Below are 22,749 nucleotides of genomic sequence, written 5' to 3'. Positions count from 1 at the left end.
TAGTCTACAGCTCTGGGGCACACACTGCAATGGCACTTAAATGGGAAGTTGGTCTTGTTACTGTAAATATGTACTAAGACCAGATCAGCATCAGTGACGGCACACTACAACCGACTCCGACTCCTTGAGTCCTTACTAACTCTACACTCTATTTACTCTTAGGCCTCACTTTTTTACAGATCTAATTTGTTAAATGACTGTTTTTCAACAGCCTTCAGATGCCCCAGCTTGTTCTCCGTTTAAAATGTATTGCGTCTGCCAACATCTGTATCACTTATTTTTATTATTTTTATGATCTCGTAAATAAAAATTATCCATGATTTTTTCAGGAACTGGACAACTTTGATCCTCCAACTGATTCTGCTCCTGTAGAGTATATTGAATTGGGTCAAAGCTACAACCCTGAATTGCAAGACTACCCACCTTATACTGCTGATGAATACGATGAGGACTATTTGGAGCACATGAACCCAATTTACAATCAACTGAGCTACTCAGAGCCCAGATCTGTACCCAGGAGCGGCGCTTTTGTGATGTCTCCAGCCATGTATGTCTAAAGTCATTTCTGTGGACTCTGCAAGAGGTGTTTACTGGAGGAGGAAGAGAATGAGGTGGGATGTGGGTGGGGGCTATACAGGCCTTGTTTCATCTACCTGGAATATTTTCTTCTGAAAAGCTTGCTTGAATAGTGCCTTTGCAGCCAATCTTGTTAGAAACCATGAGTGTTCTTAAAACAGGACTTCAGGAGACTAAATGATATAACATTTTGCACACCAGAGGTTGCCTCCTTCTGGAAGAACACTCGCAAATTGGACAAGGGTTGTATAATTCTGTCTTCCTTGTATAATTCTGGCTGCTATGACTAGAATGTAGAATATGATTTTAAATCTTAAAGTGATGTACATGCTTGCTGAGGCGATGACCTTTTAGATTGTACAGGAATATGAGATCCTGCCCCACGGAACCGTTGTTGGCAGATCATGTGGGACCAGTGATCCTTCTACCTAAGGAACGGGCTGCAAAACTTGGATGAATCACAGTGGCCATTCTTGTAAATGCTAAATTCCGTCCATTCAGTGACCGATCTGTCTCATACACTAAACTCCATGTGCTCTACCAGTCCCACATGCACACAACACTACATTGTAAATCTGTTTGGCTGTATTTTTAAAATGCTGTGAAGTGTTTTTTTTTTTTTTTTAATATTTTTTGTTTATACATTTCCTTTTTATAGTGGATTTTAAGAAACCAGAGGGAATAATGCAATAAGTAAGAGAACTGTATGAATGAATGTTTGTAGGGGATGGGTTTATGAAATTTACAGTTAAAAGAATACTTGTGTACATCTACTACTGATTTATTTTTAAATAAAAAATGATCTGAAATTTTGTTTTGCGATTTGGTTGTCTATAACAGAAGAATCCCTTCCTGTTCGTAATGACGGTTTTCTCATTTGTTTTCATAGCTTTTGTTTTCTTGTCCAAACTGTAGTGAATTATAGCAGTTTTTCAGAAAATAAGCCCATAAAGCCTGTGATTTCCAGTCGGAGCTTGTAGAATTAAACTGAGTGTAGCTGCAGGGTGTATACTCGATACCATAGTTAACGCCTATTAGCACATTTCTTGTTGCACTGCTTAATGCACTACTTGACTTCATCCCAAGTGAAAACATGTGGTGTTTGTGTCAGAATTTTAAAAAATCTGGCAAACTAGCAGACCACATTCCTGAGTTCATGTTACTTGACAATGGTGATGCCATCGATAGACAGTCAACATCTGTTTGTCTAGTTCTGTTTAAGAAAAGAATTGAAGATGGCACAAGAGACAATGGCCCCAACTAAGTACCACTTATTTCATCCTTAAGCAGAACAATGAAATAACGGATGAATTTATTAGTATGGTAGACATTTCAGCAACAGTTGTTGGTACTTATCACTGATATTCAAATTTAAAAATAACCTCCAATTCATTTTGGAGAAACAATAACAAAATGGAACCAATTCCTGTGCAACCTCCACCTCAAGCTCTTTCTCGCTGAATCTTTTATCCAACCATCTTTTATCCTGTTATTTTGATTCACCAGCTGAGGACAGGCCATCCTGTAGGTGAAGCTACTTAGGAAAGCAAATTTTGGGGCGGTATATCTTAGTGAGGTGGAAAAATATTAACTTGATACGCAAATCCCCCTGTCGACTGGGAAATCGAGCGTCCAACTGTGACATCACACCACTAGTAAAAGCAAAGGCCTCTGCCCCAAATAGAACTTGAGGGATTGATAATAAAAACCCTGTTCATTTGAGTTGGCTTGTACCTCTGACCACAATAGAACGAGCGGTGGTATTGGTTGTAAAAATTGTACCCATTTTCAATAATAAAATGCCAAGGATGGGCAACACACCCCTGTTGCCCCATTTCTGCTAATAAGATGTGAAACAGTGTTGACGAATTTTCCCATGGTGCTAGTTTTCAAGGTCCACCACCTTTTAAACTCCTACTCTACAAATGCCCTGAATGTTGTTTCCACTGAATGACTTAAAAAGCAACTCTGCCATTCCATCTCTGAATAATAAATGCTCTCTCGTTGTCATTACTGTTCAGTTCTCTCTTTGGGTTCCACATGTTCCTGCGAGGCTTGACTGGGACCAAACCAAACCAGTGCATCAACACCTGTCAGCTAGCCCATCTATACTGGATATGTGTGTGAGATACTGAATCTCCCAACAAAACTCTGCAACCAAGTAAAGCCCTTTCTGCAGGAGCACTCTAGTCCAAGTTTTGACTCGAGTACAAACCCAAATGGAACTCTTAGTTCACATATTTTATGAAAGCTCATTGACTAAAATGATACGAACCTACCAAGAAGGCATCAAAAGATGAGTGAGTGGCGGGATACTCACTTCATAAATAAGGATCTACCCCAGGTAAACATCAACCCTTGACAAAGCTTGCCACTGCTTTTCCAGATGTTTTTAGGTTTTGGCCTCATTTTGCTGCTCATTCTTGTTGGAGCAAATTGAAGTGAAAGTCAAAGGAACTGTAATTGACCAGTGTTTGCCAGTTTTCATTCCCCCCACTTTAAGGAGATACTATTTAGCTCTTTTACTTTTACCAATTATTTCCCTGTTTCTTTTACAGTGTTTGCAAAAATATTAGTTTTCCCAAAAACCCAAATGTCATTTGCTTTCACATAGAGCTGCATCCCATCAAGTGTCTTATCACAGGGTGATGATTTCTTTGTTATTAAATAAAAATGCGAATCAAAGCAGAGATGTTAGCAAGTGGCAGTATGGTACAATGAACAGGTCATGTGCACCTCTTTCTGTTTATTGACATTTTTAAAAAAATCCCAATGTCAGATAAAGTATGGCCTCTTTTCAAACCCTTTTGGCTGTCTACAAAGTGCACTTTAGTTCAATGCCACCTTGGAGAGCTGCATTTACATTCGCAAATTTAATTCCCCCTATGGATAGCCTTAATAAGAGACTGGCACCCACCCCAAATTTAAAGTCTCTCATTCTCGTCCTCACCATCTGCACCAGCTTTATTTTCTGGTGGTTCTCACCTTGTTGAGACTCCCACAGTTTCTGATATGCCTTGGATTGTACTGGATGAAGAGCTTCACTGCAGGCTTTAGATTCAAAGACACCGCAATTTATCTGAACAAGAAACAACAGATTCCATCTTTTTAATAAGAATAAATGGTCTCCGAAGCACAGATTTGACTATTGATGTCTGCAGATCATGGTACCAAAGAGTGTCAAACATGTAGGAGTGAATTTCTCTGTACACGTGACAATAAACATGAACGTGAAACTGAACCTGTTCTTTCTAGTGCAGAATCACTAGAAGTCACAACAGAAATGAACCAACAATAAAAGTATACAACACATTCAAGAAAAAAAAAAAGTTCACATTCTGGGCCCTTTTCAAAACCTCAACATAACACATACGGTGGATTCAAAAAGTATTCAGGCCTCTTCATATTCTGTAGGCTTTATTGTGCTCCATATCTATCTATCTATATAAATCTGTTTGCCATTTTTGCCCATCAAGCAACACTCAATAAACCATAATGACAAACATGTTTTCAAATGGAATAAAATCAAAAACTAAAATCTCTCCTTCATATAAATGTTCAGACCCTTTGTGGTGGCACTCCAGATTGTGCTCGGGTGCATCCTGCTTGTTTTAATTTTCCTTGACATGCATCTAGAACTTGATTGGAGTTCACCTTTGGCAAAATGAATTGATTGGACATTATTTAGAAAGGCACACAGCTGTGTATAGGAGATCCCACAATGCACCCTGCATGTCAGGACAATTAACCAAGCCATGAAATCCAAGGAAATCCCTGCAGACCTCTAGGACACAACTGTGGTGAGGCATAGATCAGGACAAGGGTATCAAACCATTTCTAAAGCTTTGAATATTCCCAGAAACATAGTGGTTTCAATAATTGTGAAATGCAAAATGTCTGGGACCACCAGGACACTTCCTAGAGCTGGCTGTCTGGCCATACTGAGTAACCAAGCAAGAAGGACCTTGGTCATCAAGGTGACCAAGAACCCAATGGTCGCTTTAACAGAGCTTCAGAAGTCCTCTGCAGAGATGGGAGAACCCATCAGAAGGACAACCATTTTAGCTGCACTCTGTCAATCAGGCTTTTATGGTAGAGTGGCTAGATGGAAACCACTCTTGAATAAAAGGCAAATTAAACTTTAGAGGAATCTGAGAGCATAAAATGGAAGATTGTGTTGTCTGGTGAAACAAAAATTGAACTCTTTTTGCAGAACTCCAAGCACTATGTCTGATGAAGACCAGGCTGTGCTCATCATCACCTGCCTATGGAGACTGGTCAGAACTGAGGGAAGGGTAAATGGAGCCAAATACAGATGGGTCTTTGAAGAAATCTTGGTCCAGATTGCTTGTGACTTCAGACTGGGGCTAGGGTTCACCTTTCAGCTTGACAAATGATCTGAAGCATACAGCCAAGATAATGCTGGAGTGGCTTTGGGACAAGTCTCCAACAATCCTTGAGTGGCTCAGCCAAAGGCCAGACTTAAAGCCACATAGTACATCTGAAGATGGCAGTTTACAGATGCATCCCACAAAGTCAAACAGAGCTTGAAAGGATTTGCCAAAAACAATGGGATAAACTGCCCAAATCCAGGTGTGCAAAGCTTGTAGAGACCTAGCCAAGAAGACTTGAAGCTGTCACTGCTGACAATGGGGCTTCTACAATATACTGAATTAAGGGTGTGAACACTTGTATAAATAAGACATTTCAGCTTTTGATTTTCAATACATTTACAAACATTTCTGAAAACATTTCCCTTTGTTATTATGGGATATTAAGAGCTAATTGATGGGTGAAAATAATAATTAATTTAAAATTAATTAGTGGCTGTAATTTGAAAGGGTCTGAATGCTTTCTGAATCCATTGTAAATCTCTGAGGTGAAGTGGAAAACCCACAATCCAGGAACAGCAACTGGGTAGGAACAGAAATCAGGTGCCCCCATCTACAGGTCGGTAGGGTTAAACACTGTGACATTCCAATTCAAAAGACTATTCGTTAATTAATTTCATTGCAGTGACTCAGGCAGCGACTGTTAAGTGTAAACACTCGCCACCTTTAGTTTCACGGTAGATGTGCTGTACCTGCCTTACACCACGGCTGAATACGTATGTGTCCACATCTTCTAATCTAATCAGATTTGCTCCTGAAAAGGCAATCTTTGAAAATTACTCAACGCTGCGTGCTTTAAAATTTAAGTCATAAAGGTGTGTTGGCTGTCCGGAATGAACTGCTGAGTTGTAAGATTCCATAATCCAACACAAATGTGTTTGCTTGAGAAGACGCGGCCAATCGCAGCCGGTTAATGGATGGACGTCATTTGTGATAAGAGCTTCGCCGCAACCACGACACCCCTGTAATAATTTAGTTATTTTACCTGTACATTTATCTGTTTTACAGTTTGTTGTATTTACATTTTATATTTATTCATTTAGCAGACGCATTAGTCTGAAGCAGCTCGGCTACGGGCTATTACATAGAAAGAGTTAAACTACAAAACTTTGATCGAAACAAATGAGAGATGCTCGCTAAGGAACCATTAAACTAATTCAATCACAAGGCATCAAAATTATAAGCAATTAGAAAGGCATTCACAATACACAAAAGCAGTCTTCTAACACCCCGAGCAAGTCAACGACTCGATCTAACTTATTGGCTTCCTTTTGTTGTATGTTGCTAGGGGTGCATGCGTCTCTGTTAATATTGTCGTTGTAAAGATGCACCACATTTCCTGGTGCAGAAATTATCAGTGATGTTCTGCCTAAAGATACCATGTCGCTGTAAGTGTGTGGTTTTTTGGACTGGGGTTGGAGGCGGGCAGCATAGCGGGGGGGTGGGGGGGGTGGGGTGGGCACCGATTGTGCGGGCAATCTGCAGCTGAGCTCCGCAGCTCGAGGCTTTCGCTCCTTCTGTATGTTCACACATTATCTCCTTCACTCTCTGAAGATCTCACATTAGTGCGTATACCAGAGACTGAGAACATTGTGAAAGTTTCGGAATGTCATTTCATTTGAGATCAAGCGGTTTATAAAAGATCGAATTCCGTCGACTGCCTTTTGCTTTAGCGTTCGACCTGTGTAGGAAATATTTGGCTTTGGCTTGATGGAATTTTCCGGAGGTGGTGGCCTGTAATTATATTTGCTGACCCTGGCCACTATACCTCAGAAAAGGAGGTAGGGGACGTGGACCCGTTCTGCTTACGGTTCTCGAATATATCTGACCGTGAATTCTAGAACAGTGCGCGATCCATTCTCCGAAGGTGCAGCAGTTTTAGCTCTCACAGAACCAAAAGCAAAAGAACAGAAAGAACCCTCAATTGATCACATGTTAACTGAAAGGTTTTTACTACCCGGGTACTGTTTTGTTTCATTAGTTCCACCAAATACTCTGGGAATCCTTTCATTTTTTCCTCAATAGAAACGTTTCCTTTCCGACCACACAGAATAATCCTCCAGTCAGCGGGCTTTTTATTTGTAAAGCTGATAGAAATCCAGATCTACAGTACAGCAGGATAATACTCTGAAATCATTTATTCGTTTTCTAATTCTTGGGGGTTTTTGACCTTTGTTTACTGAAAATTGTGCTCACAATTAACGATAACCGTCATCCCATTATAATCGTTTTGAACTATGATGCAGTTTTACTGGCTCGTTTTTTTAATTTTCTTGTGACGTGACGTCTGTGAACTTTCGCTTTTTCAGTTTCTTTTGCACGTCGTAATTTACCTCTCGATTTTTCGCTTTCTCATCTACTGCGTCCTTCTTCACCAGTTACGTTTGTTCTCCTCGTAAGTCGTGCTGCTGCTGCTTCTCCTCCTAACCTTCACTTTCATTTTGTTGAGTTTGATGTTAACGTCCCCGAAGTGCCTTTGTAATTTTATTCGTATGTTATATCATTGATTGCTTAAATATGATTCGGTTGGACTGCTAATGTGAAAGTTAATTTCCTTGAATGTATGCAAAATGTGTTTTACCTGGAAGTGAGCATCTCTGTTGTTGTAAATCTGCTTTCACCTGAAGGCAAGGAAGCAACCTTTCTTTAATTGTAACAGACGGACATATATATGTTGTGTCATGTCATATTCTAGCCTGCTTAATCCAGCACAGGGTTGCCATGGAGGAGATGAGGTAGGGTGGCCGGAGCCTGTCCCAGCTAGCACTGGGCACAAGGCAGGAATCAAACCCCAAACAGGCTGCCAGTACATCACACCCACACGCACACACATACATATATATATATACTCTTCTTCTTTCGGCTGCTCCCGTTAGGGGTTGCCGCAGCGGATCATTATAAAATCCTAAACATCAGAGAGCAACGATATGTCACGTTTGTTTGTCACTCTTTAAATCGGGGTTATTTTAAAACCTACATATATATGTTTGGTATCATTCTTTTCAGAATTTATTGAACTTTAATGTGATGTTGTTAGATTTTCAGATTCTTATTCTGTTTTTAAATTATAAACTAAAAAATATCAAGAACTCTACGTCCCGCAAGATGAGACTTTGTGCCAAAAGATTTAACCACACCCGGGGCCGGAAATAAAAGACAAAGGGTGGATGACAAAGTAGAACGTCTAGAAACAAGGCAGTGAGCCAAAAGGACAGCTGCTGTACAGGCTTTTAAATGTTCGAAGCGCCGCACGAGATGCAGATCATGCGGAACGGCAGCAGTAGCAAGCAGCGGCTGAGACGCCAAGTGGCTGGCGTATAGCGCAGACCCAGCGGAGCCAGCAGGGGGCGAAACCCCTAGTATATATATATATATATATATATATATATATATATATATATATATATATATATATATATATATATATATATATACAGTACAGGATTTACGTATAAGCTACACAAGCTATAGCTTAGGGCCCCCGCCTTCTTGGGGGCCCCCAAAACAAATTGTCTGAATGAGCAATTGTCATATATACTTAAATATACTACAGCATTATTTGTCCCAATCAGGCCCGGCCTTAGGCATAGGTGAAGTAGGCGACCGCCTAGAGCCCCGGCGTCCGGGGGGCCCCGGATCGACTCCTTGGTCTAATTTTCACGCTTTTCACAGAGCTTCCAGAGGGGCTCCGCCCCCCTTAGGGGGCCCCTGGACCCCCCTTTCGCCTAGGGCCCCATAATACCTAAGACCGGGCCTGTATATATAGGACAGCACGGTGGTGCAGTGATAGCGCCAGTGTCCTCCATGTTTGGGTTTCCTTTAGGTGTGCCGGTTTCCTCCCATGGTCCTCAGCCGGAAAAGGGTGGAGTGCCCTCTCAGGGTTGGGAGCGAGATCCTACCTCAAGTGGAGGAGTTCAAGTATCTCGAGGTCTTGTTCACGAGTGAGGGAAGAATGAAGCGTGAGATCGACAAGCGGATCGGTGCGGTGTCCACAGTAATGTGGGCTCTGCATCAGTCTGTCGTGGTGAAAAAGGAGCTGAGCCGTAAGGCAAAGCTCTCAATTTACCAGTCGATCTATGTTCCTACCCTCACCTATGGTCATGAGCTATGGGTAGTGACCGAAAGAACGAGATCGCGAATACAAGCGGCTGAAATGAGTTTCCTCCACAGGATGTCTGGGCTCTCCCTTAAAGATAGGGTGAGATGCTCAGTTATCCGGGAGGGGCTCAGAGTAGAGCCGCTGCTCCTCCGCATCGAGAGGAGTCAGATGAGGTGGCTCGGGCATCAGATCAGGATGCCTCCTGGACGCCTCCCTGGTGAGGTGTTCCGGGCACGTCTAACCGGGAGGAGGCCCTGGGGAAGACCCAGGACACGCTGGAGGGACTATGTCTCTCAGCTGGCCTGGGAACACCTTGGGATTCTCCCGGAAGAAGCTAGAAGAAGTGGCCGGGGAGAGGGAAGTCTGGGCATCTCTGCTGAAGCTGCTGCCCCCGCGACCCGACCTCGGATAAGCGGAAGAGGATGGATGGATGGATGGTTTCCTCCCACTGTCCAATGGCATGTGGGTTAAGTGAATTGGTGACACTATACTGGCCCTAATGAGAGAGAGAGTGTGTGTGGGCGTGTGCGTGTGCGTGCGTGTGTGTTTGTGTGTGTGTGTATATACAGGTACCCCAGCTGGTATGGATCTTATTCTGTTACCGGGCCAGGTGACCATTGTAATATGTAAGCATTCCAGTCAAAATGCTTAATATTCCCTTTCTTGGTCTGGATGCTAAAATAGGGGAAAGACATTGGATAAAAAGGGAAAAAGATAAAAGCAGTGTTTTTGAACCCAAGGCTGACCCCAGTGGCCACTCTCTGTACACAGTGTATCCAGAAAGTATTCGCACTACTTCAGTTTTTTTGTTTTGTAGCCTTGTGCTAAAATCATTTAAATATGTTTTTTCACTTATCTAGCAATGCTCAATACACAAGCATTACAAAGAATAAACAGGATCTTAGATTTTTTACACATTAACACAAGTATTTAGACCCTTTAATCAGCACTTTGTCAGCGATTACAGCCTGGAGTCTTCATGGCTATGACATTGCAAGCGTCACACACCTGGATTTGGGGATTTCGTGCCATTCAGCTCTGTCAGGTTGGATGACACCGTCGACTGTTTTCAGGTCTCTGTAGAGACGTTCGATTGGGTGTAAAAGGGCCGTCAAGGACATTCCCAGAGTTGTCTATAAGCCAGTCCTCTGTTGTCGTTGCACTGTGCTTTGTGCTTAGGGTCGTTGTCCCATTGGAAGGTGAACCTTCAGCCCTGTCCGAGGTCCACAGCGCTGTAGAGCAGGTTTTCATTAAGGATATTTCTGTTCAGCTTTCCCTTAACCCTGTCTAGTCTCCCAGTCCGTGTCTCTAAAAACAACCCCACAGCATGATGCTGCCACCATCATTCTTCACTGTTGGAATGGTATTGAACAGGTGATGAGCTGTGCCTGTTTTCCTCCAGACATGATGCTAATCTTGGTTTCATCAGACCAGAGAATCTTGTTTCTCATAGTCTGAGATTCCTTTAAGTGCCCTTTTTGCAAACTCCAAACAGGTTTCCGTGTGTCTTTTAGTGCGAAGAGGCTTCTGTCCGGCTACTCTGCCATAAAGCCTGGTTTGGTAGAGTGTTGCAGTGATGGTTCGTTTTCTAAAAGATTCTCAAATCTCCACACAGGTTTTCTGGAGCTCAGCCAGAGTGACCATCAGATTAATGGTCACCTCCCTTACCATAGATCCCTCAATGGCTTGGTTGGGCCAACTCTATTAAGGGTTGTGGTTGTTCCAACCTTCTTGCATTGTGGACTACTGGGCTCTTGTAACCCAGGGCAGGATTTTTTTTTTGTAGCCTATCCAGATCTGTGCCTCAACACAATCTCGTCTTTAAGCTCTGCAGACAATTCCTTCGACCTCATGACTTGTTTTTTGCTCCGATACACATTGTCATCTGTGGCACCTTCTTCAGACAGCTGTGTGCTTTCACTAATCATATGCCATCAACTGAATTCCCCACAGGTGGTCTCCAAACATCTCAATGGTGATCCATAGTATGGGATGCACTTGAGCTAAATCCCATGTGTCATAGCAAAGGGTCTGAATACTTGTGACAATGTGAGATTTCAGCTTTTATTTTTAACTACTTTAGAAAAATTTCTAAAAAATCTGTTTTCGCGTTGTCATTCTGGGGTATTGAGGGTTGCTTGATGTGGGAAAAATGAATTTAAATGATTTCAGCATAAGGCCGCATCATAGCAAAATGTGAAAAAGTGAAGGGGTGTGAATACTTTCTGAGTGCACTTTGTATATGTGTATATATGCAGGGGTGGGCAAAAATATGTTTACAGTTGTCCACATGGAAAAAAACATGCAGGTTATGATTATTACAGTAACTTTATTAACTCAAAGGAATGTCATAATGGCACATTGCACTCAAGATATAGATCATGTATAACAAATTAGTAATAATAAAAATTCATAAATAAATAATAATATAAGATAAACTCCATGTTCCCCATACTCACAACCTACTTTTGCCAACCCCTGTATATATAGCTGTGTTGTTTGCATATGTATGCGTGTGTGTGTGTGTGTGTGTGGTTTAGAATGTGGACTTGACTTTCCAACTGTTGAATTTGAAGGGGCAGATTCATTTGCTGCGTGTTCCTGTGATAAATGTCAAAACATTATCGCTGGTAATTATGCATGGTTGAAAATGATAATTACTTTGCACCTATGGCCTGCCAGAATATCATTTATGAAAAATGTGACTAAATCAAATTCACAGTGCCATACATCCATCGATTCAGAGCCCAGAAGAACTAAGTAGATGGATGAATCATATTTGTAAATATGTGCGCCATTCTGAGCGTCTCTAGAGGGAAGTGTGCTGTATATGAATGAATCTAATCTATTTCAGACAGCCTTTCCTTCCTTATAACTATTGCTGTACTGTATGTACAATAACTATTTCTGTTACTACATTATTATAGTAAAGTTGCGCCTGTACTCAGCTGAAGAGTGCTAAACAAAAACTAACTGGCTCCTTACCTTTACAAGGGGTTCAATGACCTGAAGTCCTGTCCGAGCCCAGCAGCTAATCTATGCAGAGTTGGCATGTACTGCCATTGCTTGTGCCACTGTTTTTCATTTACTTTTGTCTCCCCCCCTACATCCTAAAATTGTACTCATCAGATAAAATGTTGGCTCTGGGTTGACCTTGAGTAAGTGAATGCGGCATTTAATGCATTAACATCCTTTCCATGATTGGTTCCTACGTGCCATGCTCCTGTTTCTCAATGGAATTCAGTGACCTTGTAATGGAAAGAGCAGGTTCAGAAAATAGATGGAAGGTTCTTATTTAACAAGCATGCTGTCGTTTTCACAATAAACAAGGTCTGGTGTACTGTAAGAGTCCTATATTTGCCAAAATTAAAAAAAAAAAATCTTTTCTAGTTATTAGGATGCTGTGTGAAAGAGCTCTGAAGCGAGCAAGAACTGTGAAGAGCTACTAAAAGCTGCAGATGTCCATATTTCATTTTAAACCCAAGAAGCTGGCAGTGTCCCACAAATCTCTGAGTGCATAAACCATGCAGTGGTTAAGATGATATTAAAGATGAACCTTGGTCCTGTGATTCTACATAATGTATTCAAATAAATCAAGGTTAATTTAGGACCTCTGAGAGCACCCTCTTAATAGAGAGGAGGTGTGATGGAACAGTATCTGCCTTCTGCAATGATTACTCATGATTGATATTGGAAAATGTCAGTTATGGTGGGGAACAGCATCATTAGAACTGAAAGGATGGCTCTGTGTGTTTCATTTGTCAAAGCTGTGTCGAAACTGCATGTTACTGAGCCATTATGCAGCATAACCTTGTATCTGCTGATAGTCTCGGGGGAACATTCTGAACCTGCAGGGCTCACTGATGGCACAGTGAAACCTTTTAAAGCAATTGTTAATATTACTCATTTAGTGATTACATTTATCTAATATGCAATGGTTATGGGCAATCATGTTATATTTAAACCAGCCCTACTATATACATTGAATTAATGTGGCATGAGGAAAGCTGAAAAAATACCAAGGAGACTTAAATCCATAGCACATAACTAACATTTTTAGTGTCATTACGGACTTTTTTTAATATATGTCATATTGTATTTTTTCAGTGGCCACTTATCCAGAGTTGCTTCAAAGGGACACTTTGCGGTTGCCCATCACTGTGTTCTGCAATAATACAGGGTTGGGCATATCAGAAAACAGAAGATTGGTATTTTTATTAAAGGTGCAGTAGTTAGCACAAGTCTAATGACTTGGGTTTAATTCCTGCATTCACTCGCTGCCTGTACTCCTGCCTCTGTGGGTTTTGTGCCCAGTTACTCGAGTGCTTCTTCGATATCCAAAGTATATCCATTATTAATGTTAAATTGGCCCCTAATAAGTGTGAGGGTTTGCGTTAAAGGGCCCAAGGTTGGTTTTCTAATTTGCACTCCGTGCTGCCAAGATGGGCTTCACCCCCCCGTGACCCTAAATTTGGTTAAGAATGTTTTGCAAATGTTAGTCTTTATTGAATTCTAGATATTTTTGCTGGCCCAATTGAGAAAAAGAACATTATATTATTATTTCTCCAAAATACTATATTATTTTGCAAATATAGATAGATAGATAGATAGATAGATAGATAGATAGATAGATAGATAGATAGATAGATAGATAGATAGATAGATAGATAGATAGATAGATAGATAGATAGATAGATACTTTATTAATCCCAAGGGAAAATTCACATACTCCAGCAGCAGCATACTGATACAAAAAAAACAGACAATAACTTTGTATAATGTTAATGTTTACCTCCCCGGGTGGAACTGAAGAGTCGCATAGTTTGGGGGAGGAATGATCTCCTCAGTCTGTCAGTGGAGCAGGACAGTGACAGCAGTCTGTTGCTGAAGCTGCTCCTCTGTCTGGAGATGATCCTGTTCAGTGGATGCAGTGGATTCTCCATGATTGAAAGGAGCCTGCTCAGCACCTGTCGCTCTGCCACAGATGTCAAACTCTCCAGCTCCGTGCCTACAATAGAGCCTGCCTTCCTCACCAGTTTGTCCAGGCGTGAGGCGTCCTTCTTCTTTATGCTGCCTCCCCAGCACACCACTGCGTAGAAGAGGGCACTCGCCACAACTGTCTGATAGAACATCTGCAGCATCTTATTGCAGATATTGAAGGACGCCAGTCTTCTAAGGAAGTATAGCCGGCTCTGTCCTCTCTTGCACACAGAATCAGTATTGGCAGTCCAGTCCAATTTATCATCCATTATTTCTATATTATGACAGCGTTATAAAGCTATGATCCCGGCGTATGTGTGTGTGTGTCCAGGGTTGGCTCCTGCCTCCCACTCGACTCTTCTCACAGCCCCTCATCCCCCAGAGATTAGGTTAAGCAAGTATGAAAAATGATGAACTGATGAGCTATCTTTAGACAATGCGATAAGGCAGAGAATTCTTTAAACGCATGTCAACCAATATACTTTATTAAAAACAGGTAATATATTTAAAACAGCAACTCAAAACACATAGAATCACATTCTTTCTGTGCTGTTTTTGAGGAGGATGATAAAATGCATACCATTATGTGTGATTCAGGATAGTTTGAAATATCCAAAAAGCAACATCTGGCCACAGTATGTCAGACTTTGCACACTTGGGACCCTTTGAAAAATGGGCTTGACTTACAGTGGATTCAGAAAGAAAGTATTCAGACTATTTCACATACATTTTGAAAACATGTTTTCACTTTGTCATTATGGGATATTGAGTGTAGATTGATGGGGAAAAATGACAACTTTATCTATTTAAAATGTAATCTACAACACAAACCCTTTCTGAATCCACTGTATCACACTGGCAACTGCTCTTTGATATGATTAAGTAAATCAGAAAACATTTACTGTTTCTAGCAGGAAAAGCCACAGCCGCACTGACTGAATTCTAATAAGGCTGACTGTTCTTAAAGTTTATTTTAATCAATTCATCAATCAACCAACCTGTTGACTATTTATTCTTCATTTTATGTAACATTTTTCACAGCATACATCATAATAAATACACTACCATAATGTACCTCTGAGAAGCAAAATAATATTATGTTTTAATGTTGTAATCAGGGCTGGGCGTACCATTTAGACGAACTAGACAGTCTCCAAGGACAGAAAATTTCAAGGCGTCATTCTTTTAAACAATACAGAGCCTGACTTACACTCAGATACAATACAACTCCCCGACTCCCATTTACTCTATCACATTGCTTTATATTCCTTATGCATGTTAGCGATGTTTACTCTTGACGTCTGATGACCTGCACAAGCTTTTCATGGGTGCTCTCACAAATCCTAATGTTTCTATTTGTTTTTCCAGTCTTCAGAATGGTTTCTTGTGACGGCATAGCAAGATCCTAACAACGTTTATCGTGAAGCTGAAGTCATCAGAGTCTCCTCTAGCCGTAATGGCTGACTGACCACTGGCCTTAAGGTACGACCTTTTTTTGTGCAAATTGAGAATAGGGGCAAATGAAAAGGACTAAGGTTTAAGGTTTTTATTTAGTCATGCATTTCTTTTTATTCATGTTATATTTGTAATTATTGTATAAGGCACTGAGCCTCTAGCTAAGTGGACTTAATAAGAATCAATTGCATGTTTAGGCAAAAAATATTACGTTTCTGTTCTCAGTTGCTTCTAAATAGAGAAGAAGTACACTGACACAATAGTTTAAAGATTTCATAAATATTGTATACTTAGAAACATTCAAAAAGCAATATATATTACAATGCTATATACTGTATATTCTGCCGTTCTTTATTATATTCTGTAAGTGCCTTGAGCATGGGAAAGGTGCTATATAAATAAAATGTATTATTATTCTTTTTATAAAATTAAGGGTTAACTGCTTTTTAAGTAGACACATGGACCATGCATATATTGACTCTTCCTTACATTCTTAAATACTAGTGATGCATTTTGTGTATGCAGCCCATATGTGGGCTATAATTTAAATGGGCATTTTTCAGAATTTAAATTTATTATTACAAATGAAGTATTCGTCATAAGTTTTCATTTTATGCAACATGACAATTTCAGCCGTGAAAAAAATTAGTTGGTTTTCAAGTTAGTGCAGCAGTAACACATTTCATACATTGGCACACAGGGCTGGCGTGTTGGGGGTAGTGATGAGGCAGCACTTTGGTAAGGCTGGCATTTTCAAACAACAGTATTTATTTTAACATTCTGAAATAATACACAAAAAATGAGAGTTAATTATGAACCTTACAAATGACATAAACATCTGGTTCCCTTTCTTATACTACCTTTAAAATTTGTGAGACTTGGGGGATTTGCCCCCTGCTCGCTTTGCTCTCCAACCCCCCAGCCTGCGCTACGTGCCAGCCACTTCGCATCTCTGCCACTCGCGTATATGGATTTCACTTTCACCAAACAACAAATCTTTTAATTCTCGCGGATACACCTCTTCATTGGGAAGAAACACTACTTTTCCCTGATGCAAGGTTATTATAGTTTTGCCTTTTTATATTAGTTTTTATTTCTATATTTTTTCTGACCTTACTTCAGTTTAGTTTTAGTTTTCCTTCATCATGTATTTTTAGTTTTAGTTTAGTTTTTATTTCACAAAGAAATTTCTATTTTTATATCTATTAGTTTCAGTTTTAGTTTTAATAATTATGGCATGGAGCTCCTACGGATTTTAATTTTGTGTCACAATCAGACAGAACTGTACACTTAACAGATCTGGATATGAGTTTAATGTTAGTGGAAGCTAACTACACTACATGGTTTACTATCTGGTTTTGTTTTAGTCTGATAAAAACAAGCATAATCAAAACTAGATACTGAATATGAACAATTTTACACAATTTTATAATTTTTAAAATATTTTCTCATGAAAATCACAGGGACTTAGGAAGAACAGGGCTCTTAGACTTGAATCAGTGTGTAGACCCCACCTAGCTGTATTGAGGGAAACAAAGAAAAACAAGCATGTAGCAATATCAGGTATTTTGAGTTGTGAATATGAACTAAAAAAGATAAATTAATAAATATAGAATAAATAGAAAAACCCATTAGTATGTTTAGTTTTTCATCACTTGGCCTACCTACCTTTGTTTGTGTCGCTTCATTGTTAAACGATGTTTTTAAAGCAAAAGTGATTGGTCAGCAACAATATACTGATCTTATATGATGACCAAGTCAGTCTCTCGATAAATGCTGTTTTATTTTCAAAAACCGGGAGTGCTCTCCCCTAGACTTTCTTGTATATTCAGATATGGGGATGGATATTTCAGGAGTAAACTGCAAGACAATGATTATTTTTTTTATATTATGTACATTATATTTTTTATATTATGTACATTAAGTAACCATCAACAACAAATCAAATCAAATTAATAATATATTGAACAATTATTATAAAAGTAAAGTTGAATAAATCGGACTCTGCAGCTGCATGAATAAAAAAAAAAAAATCGGGTATGTGTTCAGGTAAAGTACCACTTCCGGGTAATGGATTTGGCCCAAAAGTTACTACAGATGTACAATTGTGGTGAAATAACCACATGCTGAATTTCATTCATATATCTAGTTGTGTTTTTGAGTTATCGTGTTTACACACACACAGACACACACAATTCCAAAAAATGGTATTTTTGGACTCTGGGAGGTCTATGACATCAAGATTCATCAAAATATTGAGGTCAAATTTTTTCATGATTACTATACTTTCTCTATACTTCGTATATGAGAAAGTAAAACCGATTTCTCCTGTGTGAAGTGGCAGGTGAATTGCTGTCAACAAAAGCAGTCACCTGAGAAATAAACTCATGATTTTTCTTTCCATATGGTAAACATATTGTTGACCAGCAAATTTGATTTCAGCCGTTTGAATTACATCTTTATATAAAACAAGCGCAAAGAAATCGTTTTCTATTTCACACGCTTTACGCACCCACACTCAGCTTGCTCTGTCACCGCAAATGCTGTGAGAACACCCGCCCTCTGTCACCGGCAGCTGTTCACTGGATGAATATGTGCAGGTGGCTCGTGATGGATGACTTTCTGTTTTAGAGTTAAAACTTACAAGGGTTAAAGACTAACAGCAAGAATATTCATTCAAAAATGAAAACTAAAAATATTTTAGTAAATTATTATTTTATTTCAGTTAGTCTTTCCAGGTACTTTAATAGTTTCGTCTAGTTTTAGTTTTTCATTTCGGTTTTGTAAATTATTTTATTTCAGTTTACGAAAATGTTTTTTTAATAATAGTTTCAGTTTTGATTTTACTTTTCATTAACTATAATAACCTTGCCCTGATGGCAACAAGAATTAGACGATCTACAAGTCTCCAACTTAAAGTTTAAAGCTGAACAATATCTACATACTTCTGTCATATCATCTATGTCCATATATTCAATCTTTTTTTGCTGTTCCGTTATTTCACTGAGTAATAATTTCAGATTGTTAGTGCTCATGCGATTGTTACTGTCAGGTTTTTGAGACTTTTGAGTTTTAGTACTTTCATAATCTCTAACCATCTCTGCATGTGTATCGCGCCAACATTTTTTAACCTCTTTACTACGCTTTACTTTGTCTTCTACTCTTTGTCTTTTATTTCCGACCTCGCTTGGAGCTGAGAGCGCAGGAACTGTGTCTGACAATAGCATTCACATGAATGAGAAGTGAGTGGACCGTGGGTGTGGTTGTAAATGTTTGAGAGGAGTACAGGACTTGTCAAAATCTCTTGGCAAAAAGTCTCATCTTGCGGGACCTGAAATTATCTCTTGTGGTAGTTGAAATTACCTTTCAGAAAGTCTCATTCCAGGATTTCCTTTTATAATAGAGAGAAATATTTTAATTCTAAAGGATTTAAATTTCACATAATAATGTTTACACCAAATATTCTGAGAATTAAAATGATTCACGTGCATTTCAAATGTAGTACATATCTGGCATTCATTTTCCTGATTTTCACATATCACATTGTGTACATCATTTTGTAAAAATTTTGGAATGTTATTAAGATGTCAGAGTTTAGTTTAGTTTAGTTAAATAAGGACAGGTGTCCTTTAGTTTGCAGGACCATTTGAAAGTGCCAATATAGGGAAACATGCAGTACAAGCAAAACAACTTAAGTTTAATTTTGAATTCAATTCTGCAATCACAAAACTAAATGAAATATTTTTGGGTGCTCAAATGAATTAAGCAATTGATATATTTTTATTGTTTTTAATGCCTGTTTTGCAGTTTCAATTGTTTTAAAGCTAAACATTTACATTTTTTCCAAAAATAATAAATATTATTTATGTATTTTTTTGACCATTGTGGCAAAGATGCACTATATCGTAAAGCCTGTATCACTATACAGTTGTGCAAAGCTGAATTTCCAATGAAACTCAATGTTTCACTTTAACGTAGAAAAGTACTACCTGTGGGCAAAAAGGAACATCAATTATAAATACAAGATGGAAGACATTGTTATACAGGAAGCAACCTCTAAAAATATCTAACCTAACGTTAGAAGCAGTTAAAAAGGCAAATAAAATATTTGCTTACTGTATATTTCATTAAAGCTGTTGAATATAAATCAAGGTATGTTACGACTCAGACGCACTAATGAGACTGAAGTATTGTGTGCAGTTCTGGTCACAGCGCTACAAGAAAGACGCAGCAGAACTTGAAGCTGTGTGGAGGAGAGCAACTAAGTGATTCCCAGGACATAAGGACACATCGTACTGTGACAGACTCAGAGAATTAAACCTGTCTAGTCTCAAGCAGAGGAGAGTGTGTGGGGACCTAATCCAGGTGTTTAAAATCCTCAAAGGCATTGGATTCAGCAGAATTCTTCCATCTTAAGGTTGAATCACGTAAAAGGGGGGAAGTGAACTTAGGGCTGAAGCCAGGAAGCACTTCTTTATTGTGGGGATCTGGAACAAACTACCAAGACATGCTGTTTAAAGCAGAAACCTTGTCAACCTGTAATTGGGACAGCTTAGCTATTAGCTAAACAAATGAGGTCGATAGACTAAAAGGTCTCCTCTCATTTGTCAAATTTATTATGTTCGGAAAAAAAATTAGGGAAATGAGTAGTATATGGTGCCCAGTGAAATTCAAGTTAATGACACAGGTAAAAAAGTGCTTAGTTCTGTCTTCAAGCATCTACATGCATTGATTCAACACATGTCTGCCTGTCAATTAGTATTTAAATAAAGATCTGTAGTGAAAAAAATAATCACCAGACTCATTTCCTGTCATGTGTAGACATTTTGTTGAGTTGCCAGACAAGTTCTGATAGTACAATTCCCACATTGCCAATTATGATAACAACCTTGGCTGGCGTAATCCTAAAGATGTATCAGAGGCTGAAAAGAAACTCACAGCAGCTCCGTGATGCTTGGGAAGTGCATATCCTCAGCCCCTCCTGAAGGAATCAGGAAACTGAAAAGGGGAATTGTTAGGTAATGTTTTTTTCCTGTGTAGTGAGATGAGGGTGATTTTATTGTGTCTTCATGTAATGAAAATGCAGCACGTCACATTTTTAAAAAAAATACACTGCACCCCTCAGAAGTGGTGTGAACAAGAGGCTTCAAGGAAACTGATTTTACTGGTGTGCAACAGATTATGTGCACTGTGCAGCTGTAGAAAAGAACACAAATAAGTACGGAAGTGTGAATGAGATTTTAGGGAGCAATATTCCTTGTTTTCAATCCCAACTAATATCTGCAGAAATCATTTTTTGGTGAGTTTCATGTATCGCCAGGGAAACAAAATATAGTGTCAGTTTCACAAAAGTAGACAAATCGAAATTGGCCTGTTTTGCTCATCACTACGGTGTATGTGAATGAATTAAGTGCATCATCTCATCTTTATATATAATCTTCATTTGGATCTTGATCTTTGTTTGTCCGCAAATTCACTGCCTTGTGTGGTGTTCCTGCTGTGTTCAGTAGAGAGCAGTAGTGATGGAGGAGGAGAGGAAGTGAAGGGGAGGATTGTTGGATGAGGTTGGAGTGTGGTGATTAAAGAGGATTGAACTAAAGGAGACTACGTGCTGTTTGTACTGGCTGAATACACAACACCTTGGTTGTTACTTTTGTTTACAAACACCGTCGATAGCACTCTTTGTGTTTAGATCTGGCGTCGACACCGTGGTTTGTGTTTAGATCTGGCGTCGACACCTGCTTCATTGTCGAGACTGTGGTTTTTTGTGTTTCTATCGACCATCGTTGGCAGCACTTCGTCCAAATCGAATGTTCACCTACTTCTTGGAGTCGGCAGTCAGAGTATATAAGTCGGGCACACTTCTGTGATTTTCCATCAGTCGGCGTTTGGAGTTCAAGAAAGAAGCATTGGTTCTTCCTTACTGTTTGGATTGCCACAAAGCAACCTGCGAGATTGGAGAAAGGTTGAGAAGAGATCGTGAGAGGAAACGACAGCATCATGAAAACGAGACGGACTGTGAACGGAGAGAAGCAGAAATGCTCCTCCACCACCACATAATTACTATTCGGACAGTGATTCCGAGTAGGCCGTTCCTATCGAATCAATGTCTAAGGGTTTTGTTTTGTAATTTTGTTTCCCTTATAAAAAATCATAATGCTGTGTAACGAAGGGCCCAGTTCACGACTGGCAGCCGCGTTTAAACAGGGAGCCCTTCACAGACAACTTTAACACGCGCAACGTAGTTGGGCGCACATGGCTAGTCTCACAATAAAGATATATTGGATTGAGCATCAAAAATGTACCCTGCCTCAGGTGGCATTATTTAACATGCCAGCATTGCTGGCACAAACTTATAAAAATATTTTTATATGAAAATCACACAAACTTACAAGTCAATCTTGGTCAAACGTTCTTGGCAAACATGACTCCTTCAAAGTTGGCCATTCATTAGTGTCTCTTTTCTTTATGCCATTCAAGCAATGACAATGTCAAAAAGAAATGAAGTCATGTTTTGCAAAAGAATTCAAAATGAGCAGTTAATCCAGCACTGTTAATATTAGACCAACGAATGCTGCCAACGTGGGCTCACCAGAGAGTATTTTAGGAGCTGATGACCTGCCAGCTGAGCCTGCCTGGACAACAGATGCTCCAGAACCAAGGCAGGAACGATCCCTGAGGAGGACACCGATCCATCACAAGGCCCACACATGCACACGCTGACACAGGAGTCAATTTAGAATCACCAGATATGTTAATAAATGATTTGAAATGTATTTATGGATTTGGAAAGGAAAAATGATCTCCCAGGAGGAGAATTCTTATATATACACCACATGAGGTGAACCTGCAAACTTCACACTTGACACCAACTAAAAAAAGGATTTGATCCACGGGAACTGAATCTGTGATGATAAAGTGCTGTCCATTTACCACCCCTCTTGTATAATAGTATTTCCATTTTACATCCACTACACAAAACACTATACATTTGACAATACTTATTCAAATGGGCCATCCATTCATTCCAGTATTATATTGTATGTCTTTTGATGTTGCAGAAGAATAACAGCGGGAACACAGATTTTAGGGGACTGGATCAACAATGGTGGCCACCCTGCTTCATTTTTCCTGGGCTTTTATCATCTTGTGTTGTCTAGGTAAGTATTCCTGCAATGAACTTGAAGGAGCCATTTTATGTTGTGATAAAAACACAGACCAGAAATCATAAAAAGGTTTGGGGCAGCC

The 22,749-nt window shown here is 39.5% G+C and overlaps 1 protein-coding gene and 1 long non-coding RNA gene across 3 annotated transcripts in view; both read left to right on the top strand.

Annotated features, from left to right (window-relative positions):
* The window catches only part of si:ch73-22o12.1 (nectin-2), a 61,315-nt gene extending 59,930 nt beyond the window's left edge, over positions 1-1,385 (top strand). Inside the window, exon 9 of the mRNA XM_028823606.2 lies at positions 330-1,385. Within this exon, the coding sequence (XP_028679439.1) occupies positions 330-557 (228 nt within the window). The 3' untranslated portion in view covers positions 558-1,385. The remainder of the gene's footprint in view (positions 1-329) is intronic.
* A 4,878-nt stretch (positions 1,386-6,263) lies between these two features.
* LOC114668023 (uncharacterized) overlaps positions 6,264-22,749 on the top strand; it is a 29,325-nt gene continuing 12,839 nt past the window's right edge. Inside the window, exons 1-3 of one of the 2 annotated variants that reach the window (XR_007933822.1) lie at positions 6,264-6,355; positions 15,422-15,528; positions 22,563-22,661. This is a non-coding gene — a long non-coding RNA (uncharacterized LOC114668023). Of the gene's footprint in view, positions 6,356-15,414; positions 15,529-22,562; positions 22,662-22,749 lie in introns of both variants that reach the window. The other variant, XR_007933821.1, reaches the window with a different exon arrangement.

The sequence above is a fragment of the Erpetoichthys calabaricus genome, chromosome 17 (assembly GCF_900747795.2).
Source record: "Erpetoichthys calabaricus chromosome 17, fErpCal1.3, whole genome shotgun sequence".
Lineage (NCBI taxonomy): Eukaryota > Metazoa > Chordata > Cladistia > Polypteriformes > Polypteridae > Erpetoichthys > Erpetoichthys calabaricus.
The sequence above is the reverse complement of the archived record's forward strand: the minus strand, read 5'-3'. Positions and strand labels throughout refer to the sequence as shown.